This window comes from Myripristis murdjan, chromosome 16, assembly GCF_902150065.1.
Source record: "Myripristis murdjan chromosome 16, fMyrMur1.1, whole genome shotgun sequence".
NCBI classification, from domain to species: Eukaryota; Metazoa; Chordata; class Actinopteri; order Holocentriformes; family Holocentridae; genus Myripristis; species Myripristis murdjan.
In genome coordinates this window covers 196,087-220,718 of record NC_043995.1, presented here as the reverse complement: position 1 = coordinate 220,718, position 24,632 = coordinate 196,087, and the positions used below count along the sequence as shown (strand labels likewise).

The following is a 24,632-nucleotide window of genomic DNA, read 5'->3' as shown; positions in this document are numbered from 1 at the left end:
TGCTTTGGGGTGAGCTGGACCGCAGAGTGAAGGCAAAGGGGCCAACAAGTGCTAAACACCTCTGGGAACTCCTTCAAGACTGTTGGAAAACCATTTCAGGTGACTACCTCTTGAAGCTCATGGAGAGAATGCCAAGAGTGTGCAAAGCAGTAATCAGAGCAAAGGGTGGCTATTTTGAAGAAACTAGAATATAAAACATGTTTTCAGTTATTTCACCTTTTTTTGTTAAGTACATAACTCCACATGTGTTCATTCATAGTTTTGATTCCTTCAGTTAGAATCTACAATGTAAATAGTCATGAAAATAAAGAAAACACTTTGAATGAGAAGGTGTGTCCAAACGTTTGGCCTGTACTGTATATATTTATGTGCACATGCACATATAGTAGGAGTGATAATGATGGTGGTGAAGTTAATGACAATTACTGTTACCGTTGCGACTGCATGTGTGTAGTTATGCATGTACGTATGTGTGCGTATGCATTTACATATGTGTGATTGTGAAGGTGTTCATATGTATAGGCATACATGCATAATCTCGTCTTTTTCTTTTTTTCTCGTCTTTTTTTGGAGAAGCAAATGCTACTGGTGTTTCATGTTGTAACTGTCTTAAAAAAGAAAAATAAAATAAAATATTTGATCACAAAAAAACAAAAACAAAAATGGACACCAGTTCCAGACAGTGGATTCCCTCCGTGAAGTCATCTTCACCACTTGGAGCAACACTACCACTATCTACACCACTAGCCTCCTGGAAACACTAGCATCAAGCATGCCGAAATGAATTTTTGAGGTGATTATCACAGGGCCGGCTGTTGGCATAGGCGGTACGGGCAGTCGCCTAGGGCGCCATCTGCTGGAGGGGCACCGGAAGCAGCAGTAACCCTCAGGAAAAATAATAATAATAATAATAATAATAATAATAATAATACCAATGGTGGTGGATTTCCGCAAACGAGCACTCTGCCCCCCGACACCGGTGAACATCAAGGGTTCACTTGAACAATAAACTGGACTGGACACACAGCACAACTGCACTTTATAAGAAAGGCCAGAGCAGACTCTATCTGCTCAGGAGACTGAGGTCTTTTGGAGTGCAGGGGGCACTCCTGAAGACCTTTTATGACACCGTGGTGGCATCAGCCATGTTTTATGGAGTGGTCTGCTGGGGGAGCAGCATCTCGACGGCTGACAGAAAGAGACTTGATAAACTGATAAGGAAGGCCAGCTCCGTCCTGGGATGCCCCCTCGACTCTGTGGAGGTGGTAGGTGAGAGGAGGATGATGGCTAAGCTGTCATCCATGATTGTGAACGACCCCCATCCCCTGCAGGACACTTTAACTACACTGGAGAGCTCCTTCAGCGATAGACTGCTTCACCCAAAGTGTGTGAAGGAATGCTATCGCAGGTCCTTCCTTCCTGCAGCCGTCAGACTCTACAACAAGCACTGCTTCCAGTAGACCACACACTCTCCAGGACTGCACTGACTGCACTATAATGCACATTCTCAGCACCTTAACTACCCCCACCCCCCCACCCCTTCCTGAATCCTAGTACCGGGCATGTTCTGCCACTTGGTCTCATCGGTTCACACTAACCCTGAACCTCCGTCGGAACGTGTTGTCCCTCAGGTTTTAGGTTATTCTCTTCTATTGTTTAAATTGTAGTATTTTTCTACATTCCTTGTTTATAATGTTTATTTGGCTCTTTGGTACTTATTATCTGTTTATACTGTTTATAGTGTAAATTATGCTTCATACTTTGCTATCCACTTTGCTGCTGTAATACGTGAAATTTCCCCACTGTGGGACTAATAAAGGAATATCTTATCTTATCTTATCTTAATAATTTCCTATGCCCATTGCCGCCTTCCCTTTGTGTTCTGTCTTGAAAATAACATAAAATAACCAAATAAAGAAAGAAATAAAGACACGTTTGTCACTTGCGGTGCTGAGTCACAAGACGTGTTGGGGGGCGCATCTCAGGGTGCGCAGGTTGGGGCTTTCACACAGCACATGCACGGCGCAGACCTCGGACAGCATGCGCTATGTGAAAGCCCCGACCCGTGCACGCTGCGCCCACGTTGAACGTTTTTGTAACTTGGCCGTCCAATAGGAGAGAGTAGTGGAATCTGAAAAAAATCTCGCGGATTTTGGCAGAACGGCAAAACAACAATGGAGGAAAGCATCATTGAGGCTGTCTCTCTGTGTGCAGAGCTGTGGGAAACCAGACTACAGTCCTAGCGGGATCTCATTAAAAAGCCCAATCGTCAGGAGAGATATCCAACAATTTGGGAATACCAGGTGTGTTTAAAAATTGGCAGAGATATATGATGTTTTTGCTTTCCACAAGTGCAAATGGCCCTATATTGCAACACTTAGGGTAACTCATACGTTAGGTAAAACACAGACAGGGGCCACAGAGAGAAAGATACAGCCGACAGCAGGCATTAACTGTCCGCACGGACTCCGCAGCTTCCCGTGTGCTCCGGGTGACTCTCAGCCGTCTGGCTCTGTCCCCAGTCCCCAGCAGCAGCAGGAAGCCCTCACCCTTGCACCGGATTGTAAGGAGGACTACCATTATACAAAATTAATTTAGTCAAAAATCGAGTCAAATTATATCTGGTTCACACTCAAACATTTCTAGCACTCAACGTAGTATAACATAGCATGGTGTGTTTTATTTTTCTCTCAATGGCCCATCCGCGGCTCCATAGTACATAAACATAAAACAAGAGAAGAAGAATATTACATTTTTAATCCAATCAAAGAGGACGTCACACAATTAAAATACATACAGTGTACTGTACATCAGCCAATAAAACTGTTTCACTGCTGTGTGTTGTGTTGCCTGTTTGAACTGACCGTGTGCATCTGCAAATGTGAATAAGAAAAAAAATACTGCCAAACAAAACTGAACTTCATGAAGAATGTCGGGAATCCCGACAGGCCCTGAACCCCCCACAAGAAAGAAATCAGCACACTCTGGTAGGGACGCGCCTTCAACTGGGGATCTTCTCATTAGAAGCCCACTGCTCTACCCACGGAGTGATGCAGACTTAACTTTTTTGAACTGCAGTAATCTTGCTCAGGGGGATAGGGTGCTGGGGATAGGATTTGAACTGGGGATCTTCTGATTATAAGTACACTGCTCTACCCACCCACTACTGTTTTAAGGCCCGTTTCCACTGCAGGAACTACAGGGTAGTTTTACGGGGTTGGGGCCTTTGTTGCGTGTTTCGACCGCAGGAATCACCTCCGAAGGACAGAGTTCCGGAACTTTTATAGGGGCTAAACAATTCCCTGCCTCGAGGTATGTACTCTGAATGGCCCCAAAAAACTCCTGGGTGGGGCTTGGGGTTTACTTGGTGCTGATTGGATATACTCACAGCACAATGTGGTGTCAACAGAAAGCGACAAAATAGCCGTCATTTTTAGGGACGCTAGTGTTAGCTTTAGCAAAACGGCCCTAGCAACACGGCTACCAAGCTAATGCTAATGTGCTAGCTAACATTAGCTAACGCTAACAACACACCTTTTCGCCGGCATTTTTAGGGACGCAAACGTTCGCTTTAGCGAACGTTAGCTAATGCTAACAACATGCTTTTTTAACAACGCGCATTTTGATGCCCCGGTCAAAATGGTCGTGCAATGGGGGGCGCTGTGGAGCAGGGAAGATGTATGACGTGTTTCACAGTGGCTCCGCTGAAATGTGACATTTTATATACTTTATTCGTACTACTTTGTCCTTTCTGTCAGTTCCAAGCGTGAACACTGCAGCTTTATTGCTTTGGTTAATCGTTCTTCTGGCTGACAACAATATATGATGGCAGGACGAGGGAAATCCGACACTTCCAAAGCAGGCAGCAATAAGCCTCAGCAATCTCCAGAGCCGGAAGACCGGGAGCAGACAAATGCAAACGAGACTCTGTTGCTAAATATGAAGCAGATGATGGAAGAAATGCGTGCTGACATTATCAGTAAATTTGACTCCACTATTTCGGCAGCGGTTAAGAGAGAGATCGTAGCAGCTCTGGAGCCTTTTGAGAAGAAAATTGCTTCACATGGAGGGGCTATTGCGGACCTCGAGCACTCGGCTAACGATCATGATAACAAGCTAACTGATCTTCAAAACAACGTTAGCACGCTAACCACCCTGGCTGATTCTCTCTCCAAGAAATGCAAGGACTTGGAGAGTCGCTCAAGGATGAACAATGTTCGTTTGGTGGGCCTGCCAGAAGGAACAGAGGGCTCTCGCCCCACTGAGGTTGTGGCCCAGTTCCTGCAAGACCTGCTCGGCCTTACTGACAAGCCTGTACTGGACCGAGCGCATCGCACTCTCCGTGCTAGGCCCAAGGATGGAGACCCTCCTCGTCCGCTAGTCATACGGGTAAATCTGTTTCAAGTCTGGAATCAAATTCTGCGCCGAGCCGGAGAAGCCTCTCCCCTTTCTTACATGGGTAAGAGGATTTCCATTTGAGATATTTGCCATTTTTTTTTACTAATGTTCCTGTCATTTCTTGCTAATTTGCTTATTGCCTTTTTCCTGTTGTTTTTGAAAGAAATAAAGTGATTCTGCTCAGGTTTGAAGGGATTAAGTTTCATGATCACACAAGTTTTACTTCATTTAGATAGCTACTGCCCAAAGAACATGCACAATTTGCAGAAAACATTCTTGCTGTAAGTGATTATGAAGTTTGGTATTACACATGTGCACAGGAGCTAGTGTCTAAGGTATGAGTGATCATAATCTGCCTCAGCACCAGATTTTATTCTGTGCCTCAGAATAAGAATCTTTAGGATATCGCAAGACCATGAACTGCACTTGATTCAAGGACAAATCTTTGGCTCTTGCTGCAATGTGTTGCAAACTGTACAATCCTGCTGATACCCATTAGGATGCTTACATTTAAAAGAAAATAAACTGTGCTTAAATTGATTTGTAAAGACTGGAGGTGTTGTAACCTATACATGGCCTGAATTGCCTTGCTTTGGAATAAGAATTATACTGTTCAATAATGCGTTGCTGGGACCAGGCATGGAAATTATATTCAGTAAGAATGCCCTAGAAAATGAAAACTGATGCTCAAACAGGGGACAACCTTCACGTTTACAGAAAAGACGAGGTGGTTGTGCATCCTGTACTGTGTTTGACTTACAGATAAAAAGAACTACTGCATGTTAGAGTTCTCATCGGGCCTGAAAATTAAGACCCGACCCGACCCGGGCGCGACTGGGCCAGCCCGAGGCCCGACCCGACCTGACTAATTAGCCGAACTTTAGGCCCGACAGCCCGATAAAGCCCGAAAAAAAAAAAAAAAAAATCGCCAAATTTGCCATTATTTAGCAGAGCCGGTCGGCCGCGGCACCGGGGCACCATCAGTCGGTATCAGGCGGGCCGGCCGCGGCACCGGCCAGCATGAGGCAACTCACCTGTCAGATCCGGCAGACCTGACCGGGTGGGCGCGGTATCGGACGGTGCCGCGGCCGGCCCGCCTGATGCCGACTGATGGTGCCGCGGCATGTGCGGGTCAATACGGTAGTCTAGAAAACTGGCGATTTTTTTTTTCTTGTGCGCCCCCAAGTAGATTGCGCCCTGACAGTTGCACTGCCCATAGCAGAAACCGTCCCTGCTGCCGAGTCTGCCAGCACAGCGGGATACTGCTGCAACTCTCTCTCACTTGTTTGCGCTGCGCTCGCACAGCTGGTTGTCTGTCTGTCACTGAAAGTTTAGCCTCCAAATCCAATCCAGTATCTCACTCTCTCCACCAGTCACATAAAATGAAACGTCATAATCAATAACAGAACACATAATTCTATTTTTTTATTTAAAAAAAAAAAAAAAAAAATCCCCCACAGAACCCGAAGCCCGTCCCAACCCGCCCAATTCACGTAAATTTTAGGCCCGGGCAGAATATGAGAACTCTACTGCATGTTCATACATCCCAGGAGGAGATGTGTGAGTGTGTGTTGGGCTATCATTAAAGAGATTGAATGCAGTTCATATGGTAATAAAATGCATGCTGGAGTTCATACATACCATACTTCTTGCAAATCTCATCGTGTCTTGCCTTCCTCTCCATCTTCCTGGAAAGAGAGAACAAAAAACAGCTATTTCATATTGTGACAGTAAAATCAAACTGTGATAACAGACTAAAACCAAACATTCTGACAGACACATCACTCCAGTGGTTTTATGCAACCACTGGTTGTTACTGCCAACCTCGGTCAATGTGTTTGACACTGAGCTCTTTGCACCTCACCTCATACAACTAGTGACACCTCTTCCTTTTCCAGCCATTCCCAGATCAACACAGAATGACTGCATCTTAGCTTTAAAGACCTGCTGTGTCCTTTCCATTTTACTCTGAACACCTCGGGGATGGCAATACACAGACTATGGACTGGTCCACTTTGCGTACCGTTATATGACCTTTATGTTAAGGCAGGCATGTCAAACCATGTGACATGGAGGGCCAAGAGGCTGCAGGTTTTCATTCCAATCAAAAAGTCCACAAGGTGATTTCACTGATTAGTCCCTTCTCTCTACTTGAAGGTGAGGTAATAAGTGAAATCACATGGTGGAGTTTTTGTGTACCAACCTGACTTCTGCACAACACAACTGATGGTCCGAACCACATTAAGAAGGCAAGAAATTCCAGAAATGAAACCTGACAAGGCACACCTGTGAAGTGAAAACCATTTCAGATGACTACATCATGAAGCTCATTGAGAGAAGGCCAAGAGTTTGCAGCACTGTCAACAAAGCAAAGGGTGGCTACTTTGAGGAATCAAAAATATAAAACATATTTAAAGTTATTTAACAATTTTTTCTTTGCTACATAATTCCATAATATAATACATAATATATCTTCCTTCATATATTTGATGTCTTCAGTATGTATCTATAATGTAGAAAGTAGTAAAAGTAAAGAAAAAACCTTGAATGAGAAGGTGTGTCCAAACTTTTGACTGGTGCTGTGTGTGTGTGTGTGTGTGTGTGTGTGTGTGTGTGTATATATATCTATATCTATATCTATATCTATATATACACTACTCACAAAAAGTTAGGGATATTTGGCTTCTGGGTGAAATTTATGGAAAATATAAAAAGTTCACGCTACAGTGATATTATATCATGAAAGTAGGGCATTTAAGTAGAAGCATACACTGGTGATTTCCTCATCTCAAACAATTTCTTGAAACAAAAGCCAACAACAGTGGTGGATATACCACAACAAAAAATATCAGTGTCAATAACTTGTCATGTGCCCTTGAGCATCAATTACAGCTTGACAACGACGTCTCATGCTGTTCACAAGTCTACTTATTGTCTGCTGAGGCATGGCATCCCACTCTTCTTGAAGGGCGGCCCTCAGGACATTGAGGTTCTGGGGCACAGAGCTCCGAGCCTCTACACGGCGACTCAGCTGATCCCATAGGTTTTCTATGGGATGCAGGTCTGAGAAAGTGCAGGCCACTCCATTTGAGGTACCCCAGTCTCCAGCAGCCATTCCCTAATGATACGACCTCGATGAGCTGGAGCATCAAACACCTGATGTGAATTTTATCTATATATCTATATATACACTATATTACCAAAAGTATTCGCTCACCTGCCTTTACTCATACTATGAACTGAAGTGCCATCCCATTCCTAACCCATAGAGTTCAATATGATGTCGGTCCACCTTTTGCAGCTATTACAGCTTCAACTCTTCTGGGAAGACTGTCCACAAGGTTGAGGAGAGTGTTTATAGGAATTTTTGACCATTCTTCCAAAAGCGCATTGGTGAGGTCACACACTGATGTTGGTCGAGAAGGCCTGGCTCTCAGTCTCCGCTCTAATTCATCCCAAAGGTGTTCTATCGGGTTCAGGTCAGGACTCTGTGCAGGCCAGTCAAGTTCATCCACACCAGACTCTGTCATCCATGTCTTTATGGACCTTGCTTTGTGCACTGGTGCACAGTCATGTTGGAAGAGGAAGGGGCCCGCTCCAAACTGTTCCCACAAGGTTGGGAGCATGGAATTGTCCAAAATGTTTTGGTATCCTGAAGCATTCAAAGTTCCTTTCACTGGAACTAAGGGGCCAAGCCCAGCTCCTGAAAAACAACCCCACACCATAATTCCTCCTCCACCAAATTTCACAGTCGGCACAATGCAGTCTGAAATGTACCGTTCTCCTGGCAACCTCCAAACCCAGACTCGTCCATCAGATTGCCAGATGGAAAAGCGTGATTCATCACTCCAGAGAACGCGTCTCCACTGCTCTAGAGGCCAGTGGCGGCGTGCTTTACACCATTGCATCCGACGCTTTGCATTGCACTTGGTGATGTGTGGCTTGGCTGCAGCTGCTCGGCCATGGAAACCCATTCCATGAAGCTCTCTGCGTACTGTACTTGGGCTAATCTGAAGGTCACATGAAGTTTGTAGCTCAGTAGCAATTGACTGTGCAGAAAGTCGGCAACCTCTTTGCACTATGCGCTTCAGCATCCGCTGACCCCTCTCCGTCACTTTACGTGGCCTACCACTTCGTGGCTGAGTTGCTGTTGTTCCCAAACGCTTCCATTTTGTTATAATAGAGCTTTAGGAGCGAGGAAATTTCACGACTGGATTTGTTGCACAGGCGGCATCCTATGACAGTTCCACGCTGGAATTCACTGAGCTCCTGAGAGCGGCCCATTCTTTCACAAATGTCTTGTTTCACAGTCTGCATGCCTGAGTGCTTGATTTTATACACCTGTGGCCAGGCCAAGTGATTAGGACACCTGATTCTGATCATTTGAATGGGTGAGCGAATACTTTTGGTAATATAGTGTGTATATATATATATATATATATATATATATATATATATGTATATACATATATATATATATATATATATATAGATATATATATATATACACACACACACATATATATATATATATACACACACACACACATATATATATATATATATATACTGTGACGGCCCCAGGCCTGGTGTGTTGTGTTCGGTGTACTGGTGTGTGTGTTTTGTCTTCCAGGTCTGTCCAGTCTGCCATTAACCTGACTGGGAACACCTGGCCAGTGTTCCCATCAAGGTCTATTTAACCCCGCCTTCCCAGACGCCAGCCCCTCGCTCTGCTCTCCATTCTCCCTGGTCCTCGCTCCAGGCAGCACCCTACCGGCGTGCTGGCCTTCTCTTTTGTTTGTTTTTCCTTTTTTGCACTGACAACATGCACCACACCTCTCTCACTGCATCCATACACTCACTCACACCACTGATACTGCCTACCATACCCCATACATTTATTTGTTTACTTGATTAAAATTCAGTTTGTTATAATTTAACTTTTCGTACATCTCCTCTTTTGTTGCGGCCAACGAGCCGGTCGTAACAAAGTGGGGGCTCGTGTCAGGTGGGTCCGGTGTTTTTGGTTATAGTCTATGTTTTTTGTGAGGTATTTTTCATAGGTTATTTAAACTTTGTTTGGAGTGCTTTGTCTACGCGAGGGCGCGTGGTTCCAATTAAGTGGTGATAATTGGGGAAGGCCTTTGGTTGAGAGGCTTGCGGCTCTCGTGTGGAGGTGACGTCATTTTCGGGATTTCCTTGGGAGTCACCGCTGACGTAGTTTGCCTTATATGGTGAGTTTGTTGGCGCTCTTGGGGATGTACTTTTTTGAAGTTAAGTTTGGGCATTTGTGCTGCTCGTCTGGTTTTTGTGGAAGCGAGTTTTTTTGCCATTTGTTTCATCTGTTTGTGGATTTTGCATGAGAAGGTAAGTGTCGGTCCAGCTGTGTGTGTGTGCATATGCATCTTACCTGACGGAGTGGTTCCCCTTGTAGGCTTTAGCGGCGGCTTCCCTTTGGTTGTCGTCGTGGGGGGCTGTTAGTGCTGGGGTACGGCGGTTAGAGCTTCCCATTCCCTTTTCCCTAATGTTGCTCGGGGGCACATCCCTGGTTTCGTGGTGGTTGCCAGCTTCTGGTCGCCTCTCCGAGCCAGCGGGCTGCTAGTGCGTAAGTACCCGCCGCTACGCTCCATGAAGACTAGGGGGGAGTTGTATAGATAGGTTCCTGGTTAGGTAGTCAGATAGCGGGGAGGCTCTGTTGCAGGCTGCGCGGGCCTGGCCACACACTGGGTGGGTTCCAACACGGTATCTTCTCTTGCGGTCATTCAGGTAAGATGGATGAAGTGGTAGAAGCGTTTGTACAGGCGCCATCTGAAGCGTCGTTGGACGAGTGTACCAGGGATCAGTTGGTTAAAATAGCTGACCATTATAAGGTTAATGTGGGTGATAAAAGGGTGAAAGAGACAGTGAAGGCAAATTTGAAAATTCAGTTGTTGAAAATGAAGGTGTTGAATGCGGGAGAGTCTGTGTCCATCTCCGAATGCGCCGAGGACGCAGGTCCTGGTGGTGGTTTGTCTTTTGAGCAGCAGAAAGAGTTGCTTAAGTTGCGGTTGACATTGGAGACTGAAAAAGAAGTCGCTTTGGAAAGGGTGAGGCAGGAAATTGAGCAGGTAAGAATTGAGAAAGAAGTCCTGGTTGAGAAGGTGAAGCAGGAAACGGAGCAGGCGAGGATTGAACTGGAGAGGCAGAAAATGGTTTTGGTGAGTGAGGGGAAAGCTGTAACGGCTGGTCTGCCTGGGGACGGTTCCTCTGGGCCGGGTGGCTCATCTGCGGGGTCTGATCTGGCTGATTTAAGGCTTGTTCCTAAATTTAATGAGAAAGACCCGGAAACATTTTTTTCGCTGTTTGAGCGTCTGTCTGAGGCTCGCGGCTGGTCAGAGTCAACGTGCACCTTGCTGTTGCAGTGTGTTTTGACTGGCAGGGCGCAGGAGGCATACTCTACGCTGAGTAGTGGAGATAGCGTAAAATACGATGTGGTGAAATCAGCTGTTCTTAAGGCGTATGAGCTTGTGCCTGAGGCGTATCGCCAGCGGTTTCGTGGTTGGAGAAGAGGTGATAAATCTCATTTGGAGTTTGCTCGTGAGTTGTCAACTCAGTTTGACCGGTGGTGTGCGGCAGCTGAGGTTGAGTCATTGGATGATCTGCGTGATCTCATGATTTTGGAGCAGTTTAAAAACTCTGTGCCGGGGCGCATTGCAACTTACATCAATGAGCGTAAAGTTACTACGGCAGCTGAGGCCGCAGCACTTGCTGATGACTACGTGTTGACGCATGGGGACGATACTTGGCATCCAGGTGCGCGCGGTGGCGGCGTGCGTAGGGAGAGTTTCTCAAGTGGAGGTGCAGGGTCCGGTCGCCCAGTGAGAAATGCTTGGATGGAGCAGAAACAGGAACGCGTGTCTCGCGAGTCTGACAAGGTGTGTAATTTTTGTCATAAGCGGGGACACTGGAGGAGAGACTGTTATGCATTTAAAAACAGTAAGTCTGGAGCGACGGTGCATCCTAAGCCTGCAATGTGTGTTGGTCCTGTTCCTGAGAGAGTGTTGGAGACACCGAGTGGTGAGTTAAAACCGCAAGGAGTGAGTCCAGATTTGCAGTCCTATTTGCCTTTCATCAGTAATGGGTGCGTTTCCTTGGTGGGGAGCGATGAGAAAGTGCAGATTAAGATATTGCGTGACACCGCAGCTTTTGATTCATTTATTGTGGAGTCGGCTCTACCATTTTCAGAGGAGTCATACACTGGGGCTTTCATACCGGTGCTGGGTATTGGGCTGCAGGTTTTGCAGGTTCCGCAGCACAAAATGATGTTGTCTTGTGATCTGTTCCAGGGTGAGGTGGCCGTAGCGGTGCGCCCAGCTCTGCCTGTGGATGGTGTGACCATGATCTTGGGCAATGATATAGCGGGGAGTCGGGTGTGGGCTGATGTCCCCCCTCCAGCTGTCGTTGTTTCAGAGCCTCTGGTCACCAGTGACCCTGATAAGAATGAGAGGGATTTTCCTGATGTGTTCAGGGCGTGTGCCGTAACGCGCGCGATGAAACGTGCGCAGTTGGTGGAGACAGAGTGCACTGGACAAGATGACACTTCCCTGCAGCATGATGTAACTGGTACTAATGTTCCTTGGTCTGTTTCTCACAGTGAGTTGGTGTTGGAGCAGCGGGCTGATGGTTCCCTCCAGGGTTTGCTGGACATGGTGCAGCCTGCTGGTGAGGTAAAGAACAACTCTCACTGCTACTTCATCGAGAATGAGGTGTTAATGAGGAAGTGGGTGCCTCAGGGCGAACATTTTGTGGGTGACCCAATTTATCAGGTTGTGGTGCCTTCCCGTTTTCGTAGTGTGGTGTTGCAGATTTCCCACGATGAGTCTGGTCACCTGGGCGTCAGGAAGACGTATGATCGCATCTTGAGGTATTTCTTCTGGCCGCGAATGAAGCGGGATGTTGCTAAACATATAAAGTCGTGTCATACATGCCAACTAACCAGCAAGCCTAATCAGAGTTTGAAGCCTGTTCCACTGTGTCCGATACCAGCCATAAGTGAGCCCTTTGAACATCTTATTGTGGATTGTGTGGGCCCATTGCCTCCTTCAAAATCAGGTGCAGCATATCTGCTGACAGTCATGTGCCAGAGCACACAGTACCCAGCTGCGTACCCGTTGCGCACCATAACTGCCAGGGCTGTGGTTCGTGCGTTGTCTCAGTTTTTTTCAGTCTTTGGGGTTCCCAGAGTTATCCAGTCTGACCAGGGGTCAAATTTTTCGTCACATTTGTTTGCTCAGGTATTAAAGCAGCTGCGCATTAGTCACAGTCAGGCTTCTGCTTACCATGCGCAGAGCCAAGGGGCTTTGGAGCGGTTTCATCAAACGCTCAAGTCCATGTTACGTGCGTATTGCATTCAAATGGACGGAGATTGGGAAGAAGGCCTGCCCTGGTTGCTGTTATCTGCTAGGGAGGTGGTCCAGGAGAGCACGGGATTCAGTCCTAATGAGCTGGTGTTTGGCCATAAGGTTAGGGGTCCCCTCGCGCTCTTGCAGGATAACTGGAAGGAAGTACAACCACCCCAAAACCTTATTGATTATGTTAATGGTTTCAGATACAGACTGTATAAGGCTCAGGAAGTGGCTAAGAGTAATCTGACTTCTGCACAGGGCAAGATGAAAAAACTTTATGATCGCCAGGTGGAGGATCGGGTTTTCCTCCCTGGGGATCAGGTGCTTGCTCTTTTGCCTATTGTTACCTCTCCATTTCAGGCTAAGTTTTCTGGCCCGTATTCCGTGGTGAGGAAGGTGTCAGATCAAAATTATGTTATATCTACTCCTGATCGCAGGTCTCCTACTCAGCTCTGTCATGTTAACTTGCTGAAGTTGTATTACCCCCGTGCATCCCAGTTACCTGAACAGAAGGTGCAGGTGTCTGCTGTCCATCCTGTTTGTGTGTCTGTGTCTCCTCAGGCAGTGGCAGTGCCAGGGGGAGATGACTTGCCGGGTCCTGATGAGGCTGTGCTTTGTGGTCGTTTGAAGAATTCTGAATCTTTGCAGAAGCTGGATGGTTTGCTGTGCCATTTGGAGGCGTCAAGGCGTGGTCAGTTGGCTGACCTGATAAGGCGATATCCATGTCTTTTTGGGGACACACCTACACGTACACATTTGTTAGAGCATGATATTGTGGTTGAGGATTGTAAACCTATTAGGCAGAGGTTTTATCGTGTCCACCCTGACAAACGTAAGTATCTTGATGCTGAAGTGAAATATATGCTTGGCAATGGCATTGCACAGCCATCCTCTTCTAGTTGGGCGTCTCCTTGTCTGTTGGTGCCGAAGTCGGACAATACACCACGGTTTTGCTCAGACTTCCGCAAAGTTAACAGTGTGACGAAGCCAGATTCCTTTCCACTTCCGAGGATGGAGGACTGTATTGATCAGGTGGGAGCCGCTAAGTATGTCAGCAAGTTTGATTTGTTAAAGGGGTACTGGCAGGTCCCGTTGTCAGAGAGGGCGAGGGAGGTTGCTGCATTTATTACACCTACAGGTTTGTATGCATATACGGTCATGCCGTTTGGTCTGCGAAATGCGCCAGCGACTTTCCAACGCCTCATGAATATGGTGGTTGGAGATCTGGAGGGTTGCTCTGTGTATTTGGATGATGTCGTGATCTATTCTGACAGTTGGACTGACCACCTTGACCGTATTGAGAAGCTGTTTGACCGCTTGGCTAAGGCGCGGTTAACTGTAAATTTGGCGAAGTGTGAGTTCGCCAAGGCTACAGTGACGTACCTGGGGCGTGTAGTCGGGCAGGGCACAGTGTCTCCGGTGCGTGCAAAAGTGCAGGCTATTGACAACTATCCTCCTCCTCCAACTAAGAAGGCGCTGATGCGTTTTCTGGGGTTAGTTGGATATTATAGGTGTTTCTGCAGGAATTTTTCTACAGTTGTTGCACCCCTCACAAACCTGTTGAAGTCCAAAGTGAAATATGTGTGGTCGTCAGAGTGTCAATCATCATTTGAAAATGTTAAGGCGCTGATTTGTAATGCTCCTGTTTTGGCAGCTCCACAGTGGGATAGACCTTTTAAGTTAGAGGTGGATGCTAGTGCTGTGGGAGCAGGGGCGGTGCTATTGCAGCCTGATGACCTTGGGGTGGATAAACCATTGTGTTTTTTTTTCCAGGAAGTTCAACAGACACCAGCTGAATTATTCTGTAATCGAAAGAGACTCTAGCGTTGGTCCTGGCCTTGCAGCATTTCAGTGTGTATGTCAGCTCTTCACCTGTGATTGTCTTTACAGATCACAATCCTCTGACGTTCCTTAGTTCCCTGCAGTCTCCCAATCAGAGGTTGGTTCGCTGGGCTCTTTTCCTCCAGTCCTACAGCCTCGACATTCGCCATGTTAAGGGACGAGACAATGTAGTGGCGGATGCATTGTCTCGGGCTCCTTCTTAGTGATTGTTTTTTTTTCTTTTCCTACTCTCCACTTGGGTCCCATCTTTCTTGGTCTTTCTCTCCTCTTAAACTTGCTTCAGGGTACCAGTTGCTGAGGCAGAGAGTGCTGGGATTTGTGGGGGACATAAGCGGTGAGCTGTTTGTTTTTCTTGTATATTGCATTTTTTTTATTGGTATTATAATGTGGAGTTAGGATGAGTGCAGTTATTGATAACTAATTAGTGTTTAGTATTGATTTTTATATGGCTTGGCAATTTTGGAGCCAGGGTTCCCTTTGGGGACCCTGACTTTATGGGGGGGGGGGGTGACGGCCCCAGGCCTGGTGTGTTGTGTTCGGTGTACTGGTGTGTGTGTTTTGTCTTCCAGGTCTGTCCAGTCTGCCATTAACCTGACTGGGAACACCTGGCCAGTGTTCCCATCAAGGTCTATTTAACCCCGCCTTCCCAGACGCCAGCCCCTCGCTCTGCTCTCCATTCTCCCTGGTCCTCGCTCCAGGCAGCACCCTACCGGCGTGCTGGCCTTCTCTTTTGTTTGTTTTTCCTTTTTTGCACTGACAACATGCACCACACCTCTCTCACTGCATCCATACACTCACTCACACCACTGATACTGCCTACCATACCCCATACATTTATTTGTTTACTTGATTAAAATTCAGTTTGTTATAATTTAACTTTTCGTACATCTCCTCTTTTGTTGCGGCCAACGAGCCGGTCGTAACAATACATACACATATATATATACATATATATATATATACACACATATATATACACACACACACACACACACATATATATATATCTATATATATATATATATATGTATATATACTATAATATCTAGACACATCAATAAAATATCTTAAACTCTTTTCAACATAAGAGGTATCAAAAAGAGTTCAAGAATATTGTTTGTATATATATTTATTGTACATATTTTATTTCATTTATTTATTTTCCAAATTTATTGATCTTTAATATTCTTATTCTTTTTCAGTAAACTGCCAAATTATTTTTTATATATATATTAAAAAAACTGTCTCTAGTCTTGTTATTTCTAGTTTATGCCACCACTCCCTTCGAGCCTAGATACTGGTCCAGTAGCCAAATAATTGTTTTATTGTATAAATAGTGACAAAAGTGCTACATATTTCATTTTAAATTCTATTTGCAATTTTACTTTTTGGGGGGAGTTCTACAAATTTTTTTTGGGGGGGGGGGAATTTTTGGGGCAATTTCTGGTAATTGTAACTTTTTGCTCATTTCTTGCTACTTTTGCTATTTTGCTTATCACCTATATTCCCAGGTTTTTGAAAGAAATCAACGTGTTAGTTATTGTATTGTGTCAATAGATAAAAAAAATTGTTTCTGTCTTCGAAAACACGTTTCAGTCAAATCCTAGTGGGCCCTTGCTGATGTTTCCTCCAGACTGCTCTACCAGCTGGGGCTCAGATGATAATAAAGGCATACTGCTGTGAGCTGGGTCTCTGGAGGCCAGGCAGCAGTGCCTAGAGGCACTAGCCTTTCCCATGATGGGCCCAACATCCTATTCTAGCTATATGGACATCCTGTTCAGAACATGAACATCTATATAGGTCACTGCACTAAAGCTAACTAAGACTACAGTGGCACAGGAAACAAGGGCTAGATTCCCCAGCACGTGATGCAAAAGGCTCACAGAGGTTACTTTTTTTTTTTTTTTTTTTTTTTTTTTTTATTTACATTTTAATTTTAGCCACATAAAACAAAACAACATCAGCAACAACAAACAAACAAACAAACCAACAAAAAAAAAAAAAAAAAAAAAAAAAAAAGAAACACACAGTACTAATACACAACACAAAGACATTTCACCAGGGATTGCAAACTACTAACATAAAGAAACATAATAGACTCAGGGAATCAGTGTCAAAACTCCTTAGAGAGGATTTTGATTTTCTACCTACGAGGTTCACATTCATATCATATCCTCAACATGTTATTAAACTAAGTTGAATTTCTCACATTTATATATTCTTTAATGAGTGTCCATGGCCCATCAAAATCATGTCTATACAGCTCCTGTAAAGCTGAGGCTGCACGTTCCATCATTGTTAGTTCTATGAAGTCTTTCAGCCAGTTATTCAAACAGAAACAATTAGGTTTCCGCACTTTCCAATTCATGAGGATAATCCTTTTCACAGAAAGGTATGCCAGCGTTAAAAGCTGTTGTATTTCTTCAGATTTTACACCATCCATTTTAGCTCCCAACAAGCACACTTCTGGGCACATTAGTAAATCATCATTTATAATTGAGCATAAAGTATTTTGGACTCCTTCCCAAAATTTTCTTATTTCTGGACAGTGCCATAGCATATGTATTAGAGATCCTCTTTTTCCACAGCCGTGCCAGCACAAGTCTGATGTCTGAGGATTCATTTTATTTGTTTTGTATGGGGTTATATATGTTCGGTGTAAAATCTTCATCTGTATAAGTTTATATCTGACACATTTTGATAAATAATTTGTATGTCCTATAATAGAGTTCCATTGTTCAGGTGGTAGGTGTTTTCCGAGATCATGTTCCCATTGTTGTTTGACTTTATCCATGTTACTGCAGGAGAAGAGAGTTATAAGTTTGTAAAGTTTGGATACTGTACCACTATTTGTTACAATCTCTCTGAATTTATCATCTAAGTCTTTATTTGACGCCATAGTGGTACCCTGAGATATAAATTTCTGCAGTATAGATTTCAATTGTAAATACTGTAGGAAACATGATTTATTCAGATTATAATTAGCTTTAATTTCATTATTTTCCCCTGCTTTACAATTTGTTCAAGTTTCCTAATATTGTGACTATTCCACTTGTTGTTTAAAAGAGTCTTCCCTCCTGCAGTAAGCAATGGATTCCTCCATAATGGGCATGAAGGCAATTGTAATCCGTTTATTGCACATTTCTTGTGTATGACCTTCACAATGTCACATGAAAAATTAATAATAGGGTTCTTCAAATTTGTGTTTAATTTTGTACAATACCATAAAGCAGACAAAGATGTTTGTTTTGGGCTCTCATCAATCATTTTGTTTTCAAGCCATATCCAGCTGCCAGCCTCATGGTGTTCATAATAGGCCCACAGTAAGGGGTATTTGCCATTAAAAGCCAAATAATATGTATATATATCCGGTATTCCTAACCCTCCTTTATTCCTATGTCTGACAAGCTTACTGAGACTGATTCTTGGTTTTTTGTCCCCCCAAAGAAACATTATAAAAAGCTTTTTGATTTCTTTGAACCAAGATTCAGGGAATTTCAGTGGGATCGATGCCATCATGAAAGAAAGTCTAGGAAAGACATTCATTTTGATGTTCTCTGCTCGTCCCCACAAGGATAGCGGAAGTGTTCCCCATCTTGCAAGATCTTTAATAGTTTTAATCAGTTTAGGGCCATTTATTTCAAAAATTTTCTCAATTGGGGAGATTATATTGATACCAAGGTATTTTAGGCCCTCCTTCTTCCAGACTATCTGGGTTGCATCAAGATGTACTGGGAATGTCATACAATTGAGGGGAGTTGCTTCACTCTTGTTCCAGTTTACTTTATACCCTGAAAGGTTGCCAAACTCATTTATAAGCTTAAGCAAATGTTTCACTGAAATTTCTGGGTTTGACAGGGTTAATAATATATCATCTGCAAATAAATTAATTTTAAAATCATAATCATACATTTTAATGCCACTTATTTGTTGGTTAGCTCTAATAGAGCATGCCAGGGGTTCCAGTGCCAAAACAAAAATTATTGGTGAGACTGGACATCCTTGCCGTGTGGATCTAGTTAACTCAAAGGGCTCAGACATGATTCCATTAGTTTTAACACGGGCAAGTGGTTTATAATAAAGTGCTCTAATCCACTGCATGCATACTGGACCAAAACCATATCTTTGTAGAGTATAAAATAAATATGGCCATTCAACCCTGTCAAACGCTTTTTCAGCATCCAGCGATAACAAGATCGCTGGATGCTGTAGTGAAGCAGCTCTGTGGATCACATGAAATAGCTTTCTCATGTTACTTGAAGCATGACGGCCTTTTACAAAACCTACTTGATCAAAATGGACCAATGAGGGAACCACTTTTTCCAGTCGTAATGCAAGTATTTTGGCAAATATTTTATAGTCATTATTAAGCAAACTGAGAGGTCTGTAATTGCTCATTTGTGTGGGATCTTTGCCCTGTTTTGGTATCGTGGTGATTACAGCCGTTCGCATAGTGGTAGGCATTGATTGAGACATTATTGCATCGTTATATAACATTACAAGAAAAGGTATTATTTCATCCTGGAAAGTTTTATAGAACTCAATACTAAAACCATCTTCCCCGGGTGTCTTGCCATTAGAAAGATGTTTTATAGCTGCTTTAATCTCTAAGTCTGTTATATACTCTTCTAGTTCAATTTTATCTACTTCTGTAATCGAAGGTAAACATATACTACTAAAAAAATTGTGAACAGCATTTAAATTAGGATTACTTTCAGATTCGTATAGTTTCTTGTAGTAATTTTTAAAACAGTGGTTCATTTGCTTTTGATCTTGTGTAGGTTGGCCATTACAGTCATATATCTTTGAAATTAAATGTTTAGATTCTGTTTGCTTAATCTTCATTGCCAGCATTTTACCCGCCTTATCACCTGACTCAAAATATTTTCTTTTCAGTTTAAATAATGCAAACGCGGTTTCTTCATGCATTATTTCTTGCAGTTGTGCTCTACATAATAACAAAGAATCCCTTAATGTGTAATTATCTGGTTCCCTCATGTGTCCTTTTTCAAGCTTGTTAAGTTCGTCCTTTAAAGATTGTTTCCTTTCATTCTTCTCCCTCTTTTTAGCAGTTGAATAGCTAATAAACCATCCCCTGCATGTAGCCTTAAATGCCTCCCATATTGTTTGGATTGAGTTTACCGAATGCAAATTTAAGGCAAAATACTCCTTTATTTTTCCCCTTATTGAATGAACAAATTTCTCATCTCCCAGATATGAATTATTCAGTCTCCATTGTTTTGTTTTATTTCCCTCAAAGGAGGGGTACAAGCTGACAGAAATGGGAGCATGATCTGAAATCAGTATATTATGAATATCAGAATTAACCACATTTTCAACCATCTGGCTAGATACTAACAAATAGTCAATCCTAGAGTATGAGTTATGGGCTTTAGAGTAAAAAGTATATTCTTGTAAATTTGTATTAATACATCTCCAAATGTCTATTGTGCATGTTGTTGTTTGGAATTCATCAAAAGCTGAAGCAAGTGCGCCATCTGTTGGTAGAGGTTGCTTAGACCGATCAAAACTGGGCTGAGCTACTAAGTTAAAGTCTCCACCAATTATTGTGGGAATATCGGAAAACCTTGATAATAGTATACTCAGTTTTGTCAGAAAGTTTACTTGTCCAGTGTTAGGACAATATATATTGGCAAGCAACATTTTCACATTACTAAGAAGCCCTAATACAATTACGTACCTCCCTTCCTTGTCAGAAATTACTTCCAATGGTTTGAAAGATGTGGTTTTGGAAATTAAGATACTAACACCTCTTGAGGCACTGTTACCGTAAGCAGAAAAAACTTGATCTACCCACCTCTGTTTTAGTTTTAAAGATTCATCTTGGTTTAAATGAGTTTCTTGTATCATGGCTATATCACATCCTATAGATTTCAAATGTGAGAGTATTTTATAACGTTTCACTTTGTTTGATATGCCATTAACATTCCACGATATAACCCTAATAATAGGCAGACCCATCTTTAAACATAATTAATTCTACACATGACTCCTAAACTCAATTCCAACATTTTTTTCTGCTTTCCTGGCTTAACCATAACACAACAAACACATAACACATACAAACATAGACTATCACCATAAGGGAATAAACAACACATAATATAGGGACTAGTCCTCAGTCCCCTGTCCATGATCCAAGGATAGGCGCGTCACTCTAGCATTCCCAGACCTTTCAGTTATTTTTATTAAACTCAAAAACCCAATATTTGCTGGTATGTTAATAAGTAAAAATTAACTCAGAAGTATTTTGTTTCGTATTTGTCCAGCGACCATACGTAAGAAGGAAGAATGCATTATGACCACCGGTCATAATGTCATCGGTCCTTATTGTGTAGCCAATTATTATTCCACTGACCTGTGAATCACATTGTTCTAGCCAAAAGCTGATGGGACCCGTTTTGATAAGTCTCGATACGCGTCTTCAGGAGATTTGTAGATGTATTTCTCTCCGTCCAGCGTCACCAACAATCTGGATGGATACAACAGGCCAAAACGTATGTTTGCATCCCGGAGAGTTTTTTTCAGCTCTGAGTAAGCTGCGCGTTGCTGTTGTATCTCTGCGGGGAGATCCTGGAAGACGTGGAAGGGCTTCCCGTGCCACTTCAATCCTGGTTTTGCCCTTGCTGCTTTGAGAATGCGCTGTCGGTCAGTCCACTTCAGCATGCGGACGATGTATGGCCTCGGTGGCTCCTCTGGTCCTGGTTTCGGACGTAGGGCTCTGTGCTGCCGCTCCACCTCTGGTACCTGCGCCGACTCATCCAGATCCAATATGTATCGGAAGATCATCATCATCTCTACATTAGGGTCAGCAGTCTCGAGCAGGCCCTCCTTTAAACCCACAAACACTAGGTTATTTCTTCTGCTCTGGGATTCAAGGAAGGTAACTTTGGTTTTGAGCTGCTGCACTTCTTTTGAAAGCTCCCGGGTCGTTCTGGTGTGCGCGTCTTTGAAATCCTCAAGATTGCTAATTCGTTGTTCCGCGTTTGCCACTCTGTTGATCAAGGCACGCTATTCCTTTTTCAAACTTTTCAGGCTTTCGTTCAGTGCATCAAATTTCTGTTCAAATGATTCTTTAACATCAGCAAACTGCTTCAGAAGTTCTTGCGCCCAGCCTGGAGGGCTCTCCCCAGCCATGCTTCCTTCACTTTGGCGTTGCTCACTTTCTTTCTGTTTCGCTGCTTGTCTTGTGCGGTGAGGCCACTTCTTTTCATTCATCCGTGCAATTGTTGTTTAATAGATGTTTCTTCTCAGTTTTATAACATAGTTTGCTGGATGGTTTAAGGGTTAAATGCCAACTTTCCAGGTCCGCTCTGTGGACGCCAAGAGTTTCAGCATGCCATCTTGTCACGTGACCTCAGAGGTTACAGAGGTTACTTAATTCAGTTTTTACTCACTCAAGCACAAATGCAGCCACACTCACAGTGAGCCTGGGTTCCAATGTTCTCAGCACTGCAAGTGATGATGATAACCCACAGTAACAGGTTATGTTTCTGCATGACTTCCTCCGTTTACCAACACATCACCAGGCCATCCTCTGAGGATGAAGGGCCCGAGAACAAAAGCACAAAATAGAAAGATGAAGCTGAAACATTATTAGTAGAGGAAGAGAAACACTTCCTGGACTACATACAATGCCACAACATAAAATGCTGAATGATCCACTGACTGACTGTTGCTGGACAGCGGCTAGTGCTCCACACACAATGTTGCTTTCTCTATTTATTTATATGATCCCATTACCAAAGAGAGCTGCTTCACCTTGGCGATTGAATTGGTGTTAAGAGAAGAGCTGAGAAACATTGAACTTACAATGGGAAACACATTTGTTAGGGCTGCAGACGCAGCACTGTACAGCACTTGCTTGAATCGCAAACACACAATGAGCCCTTTTGTTGAGAGTTATCAGAGTTAACAGTTTTCTTATAGTAACCCACTATGTTGGATCTTTAGAGTTGCAAGCATCATATATGTTGAGTGAACATGAATGTCTAAGCAGGGCTTCTCACAGTCAGAGCTTCGGTCAATATCAAGACCAAACGGCCATTCAATCCAGAATCTGCCCGTACCTCCTGGTATGGATGCAATAAGTTAAGAAGAGTAACATTTTCTATTTTGTGTGTTGTTGCTGACAAGTTCATGCATTACACCAGAGAATTTGCTTTGGGGGTTGCTTCACCTGGTTTACGGTCTCCTCTCAGCTCTGCTGTGTGTATGTGTGTGTGTGTGTGTGTGTGTGTGTGTGTGTGTGTTGAGGGGCTAAGCCCAGCCCTTGTTGAAAGACAGAGTTGTTGTCAGCTGAAGGAACACTATTCTTTGCTTCACCTGTTTTTTTTTTTTTTTTTTAAATCTCTCCTCTGTTCCTGTGTGTGTGTGTTTGTGTGTTGAGGGGCTGAGCCCTGCCCTCGTAAAAATACAGAGAGCAGAGGAGAGGAGATAAATGATAGCTGATAGTGATAGTAACATGTAGCTTACCACTATGTATGCACGATGCCATTTCTCCCACAAGGCTTGAATGTATTTTGACTGTTATGAACACCCTGATCTAGAGCAGGCATACTCAAAGTCGGGCCTGCGGGCCACTTCCGGCCTGTGACGCAATTTTGACTGGCCCCCCATGCAATCAATCAGAAATAAAAATGAAATGATAAAATATAAAATAATAATATTAAAATTATTTTTAAAAAAATTGTAATAAAGATATTATCCTATCATCAGGCCCGAACAGAATCTGCACCCACGGTGCTCTGACGAAAAATCCGCTGAAATTCTACAGAATTTGAACACAATAGTGTTGCAGCACCCGTTGCAGTGTACCTAAACGCATCCCGCCCTCCCCCTTTTGGTCTGTGGCTAATGTCATGTCGTGTGGTGAAAAAACAGAGGAGAAAACAACTTGTTTTAACAACTAAAAGATGTCGAAAATCAAATATAAAGCAGAGGAGCTGAGGCGTCGTCATTTAGCGACATGGATCACTGCCAGAGATATGGCATATGAATTTGCCAGTGATTTTTATGAGCAGGGGAGTGTTGTACTGTAAAGTTTGTCAGCACTTGGTGGATTATCTGAGGAAAAAGACCATTGTGGAGCATCTAAAGTCCCAAAGACACGACAACAGAAAGAAGAGTGGTTTGGGTAAGTAACATCTACTACCTACTAGCTGGTTAACAGTCTGAAATAATTTTAAATGTGTTGTTGTCATCGGTGATGTAGTTTCTGTCATGCTGACTGCGAACTCCCAAAGTTAAATGTGCAACGGTGTTGCATGTGAGCATGTGTGTGTGTGTGTGTGTGTGTGTATGTGTGTGTGCGCACACACCAACCGTCCATATTTTGGGCGGTTGTCTGTCCGTCCACCGCCCGCCCACCCATTCTGCAATTCTAATATAGGATTTTGCCTGTTTAAAATTGTTATTTTTGCTCCAATCTGAAAAACCTAAACCGGAAGTGACATAGCGGGAGGGAGTGCGGTCAATTTGAACAATGGGAAAATAATGGATCTTAATGCTAGTTGTGACACTGAAGAGGTTGTGAATGCGTATTCATATCAATATGACGGGCCACAGCCTTATAATTACGAGGCTGTTAGGCGGCAAAGAGACCGGGAACAGACCACGGTCAGAAGAAATAACGGTCAGAGAGAGATTCAGTTTTGTTTGCGAGGAGAACCAGTGGAGGACTGGGCAGGTGTCTTGGTCAGTGACCAGGGTTAGCTTGTAGATACGTATATATACACATATATCTATGAACATTAGCAAGCATTATCTAACACTGTGTTTCTATCACAGAATTGTAAAGTTTGCTATCACGTATCAGGCTATAACTAGTAATGATCGTCTAATACCAGCAGGAGTATTGATACTCATTGGAAACTAATGAGCTTCTATCAGTTGTATTTCGCACTGCATAATATAACTCCGCACTACGTTGTATAGTGCTTTACCAATACCGCAGGAGAGAGAGAGAGATAAACAGCTTCCTGATAA

The 24,632-nt window shown here is 43.5% G+C and overlaps 1 protein-coding gene across 1 annotated transcript in view; it reads right to left on the bottom strand.

Annotated features, from left to right (window-relative positions):
- LOC115373227 (pituitary tumor-transforming gene 1 protein-interacting protein) overlaps positions 1-24,632 on the bottom strand; it is a 56,637-nt gene that overhangs the window by 17,821 nt on the left and 14,184 nt on the right. Inside the window, exon 6 of the mRNA XM_030071506.1 lies at positions 6,040-6,086. Coding sequence (XP_029927366.1) covers positions 6,040-6,086 — 47 coding nt within the window. The remainder of the gene's footprint in view (positions 1-6,039; positions 6,087-24,632) is intronic.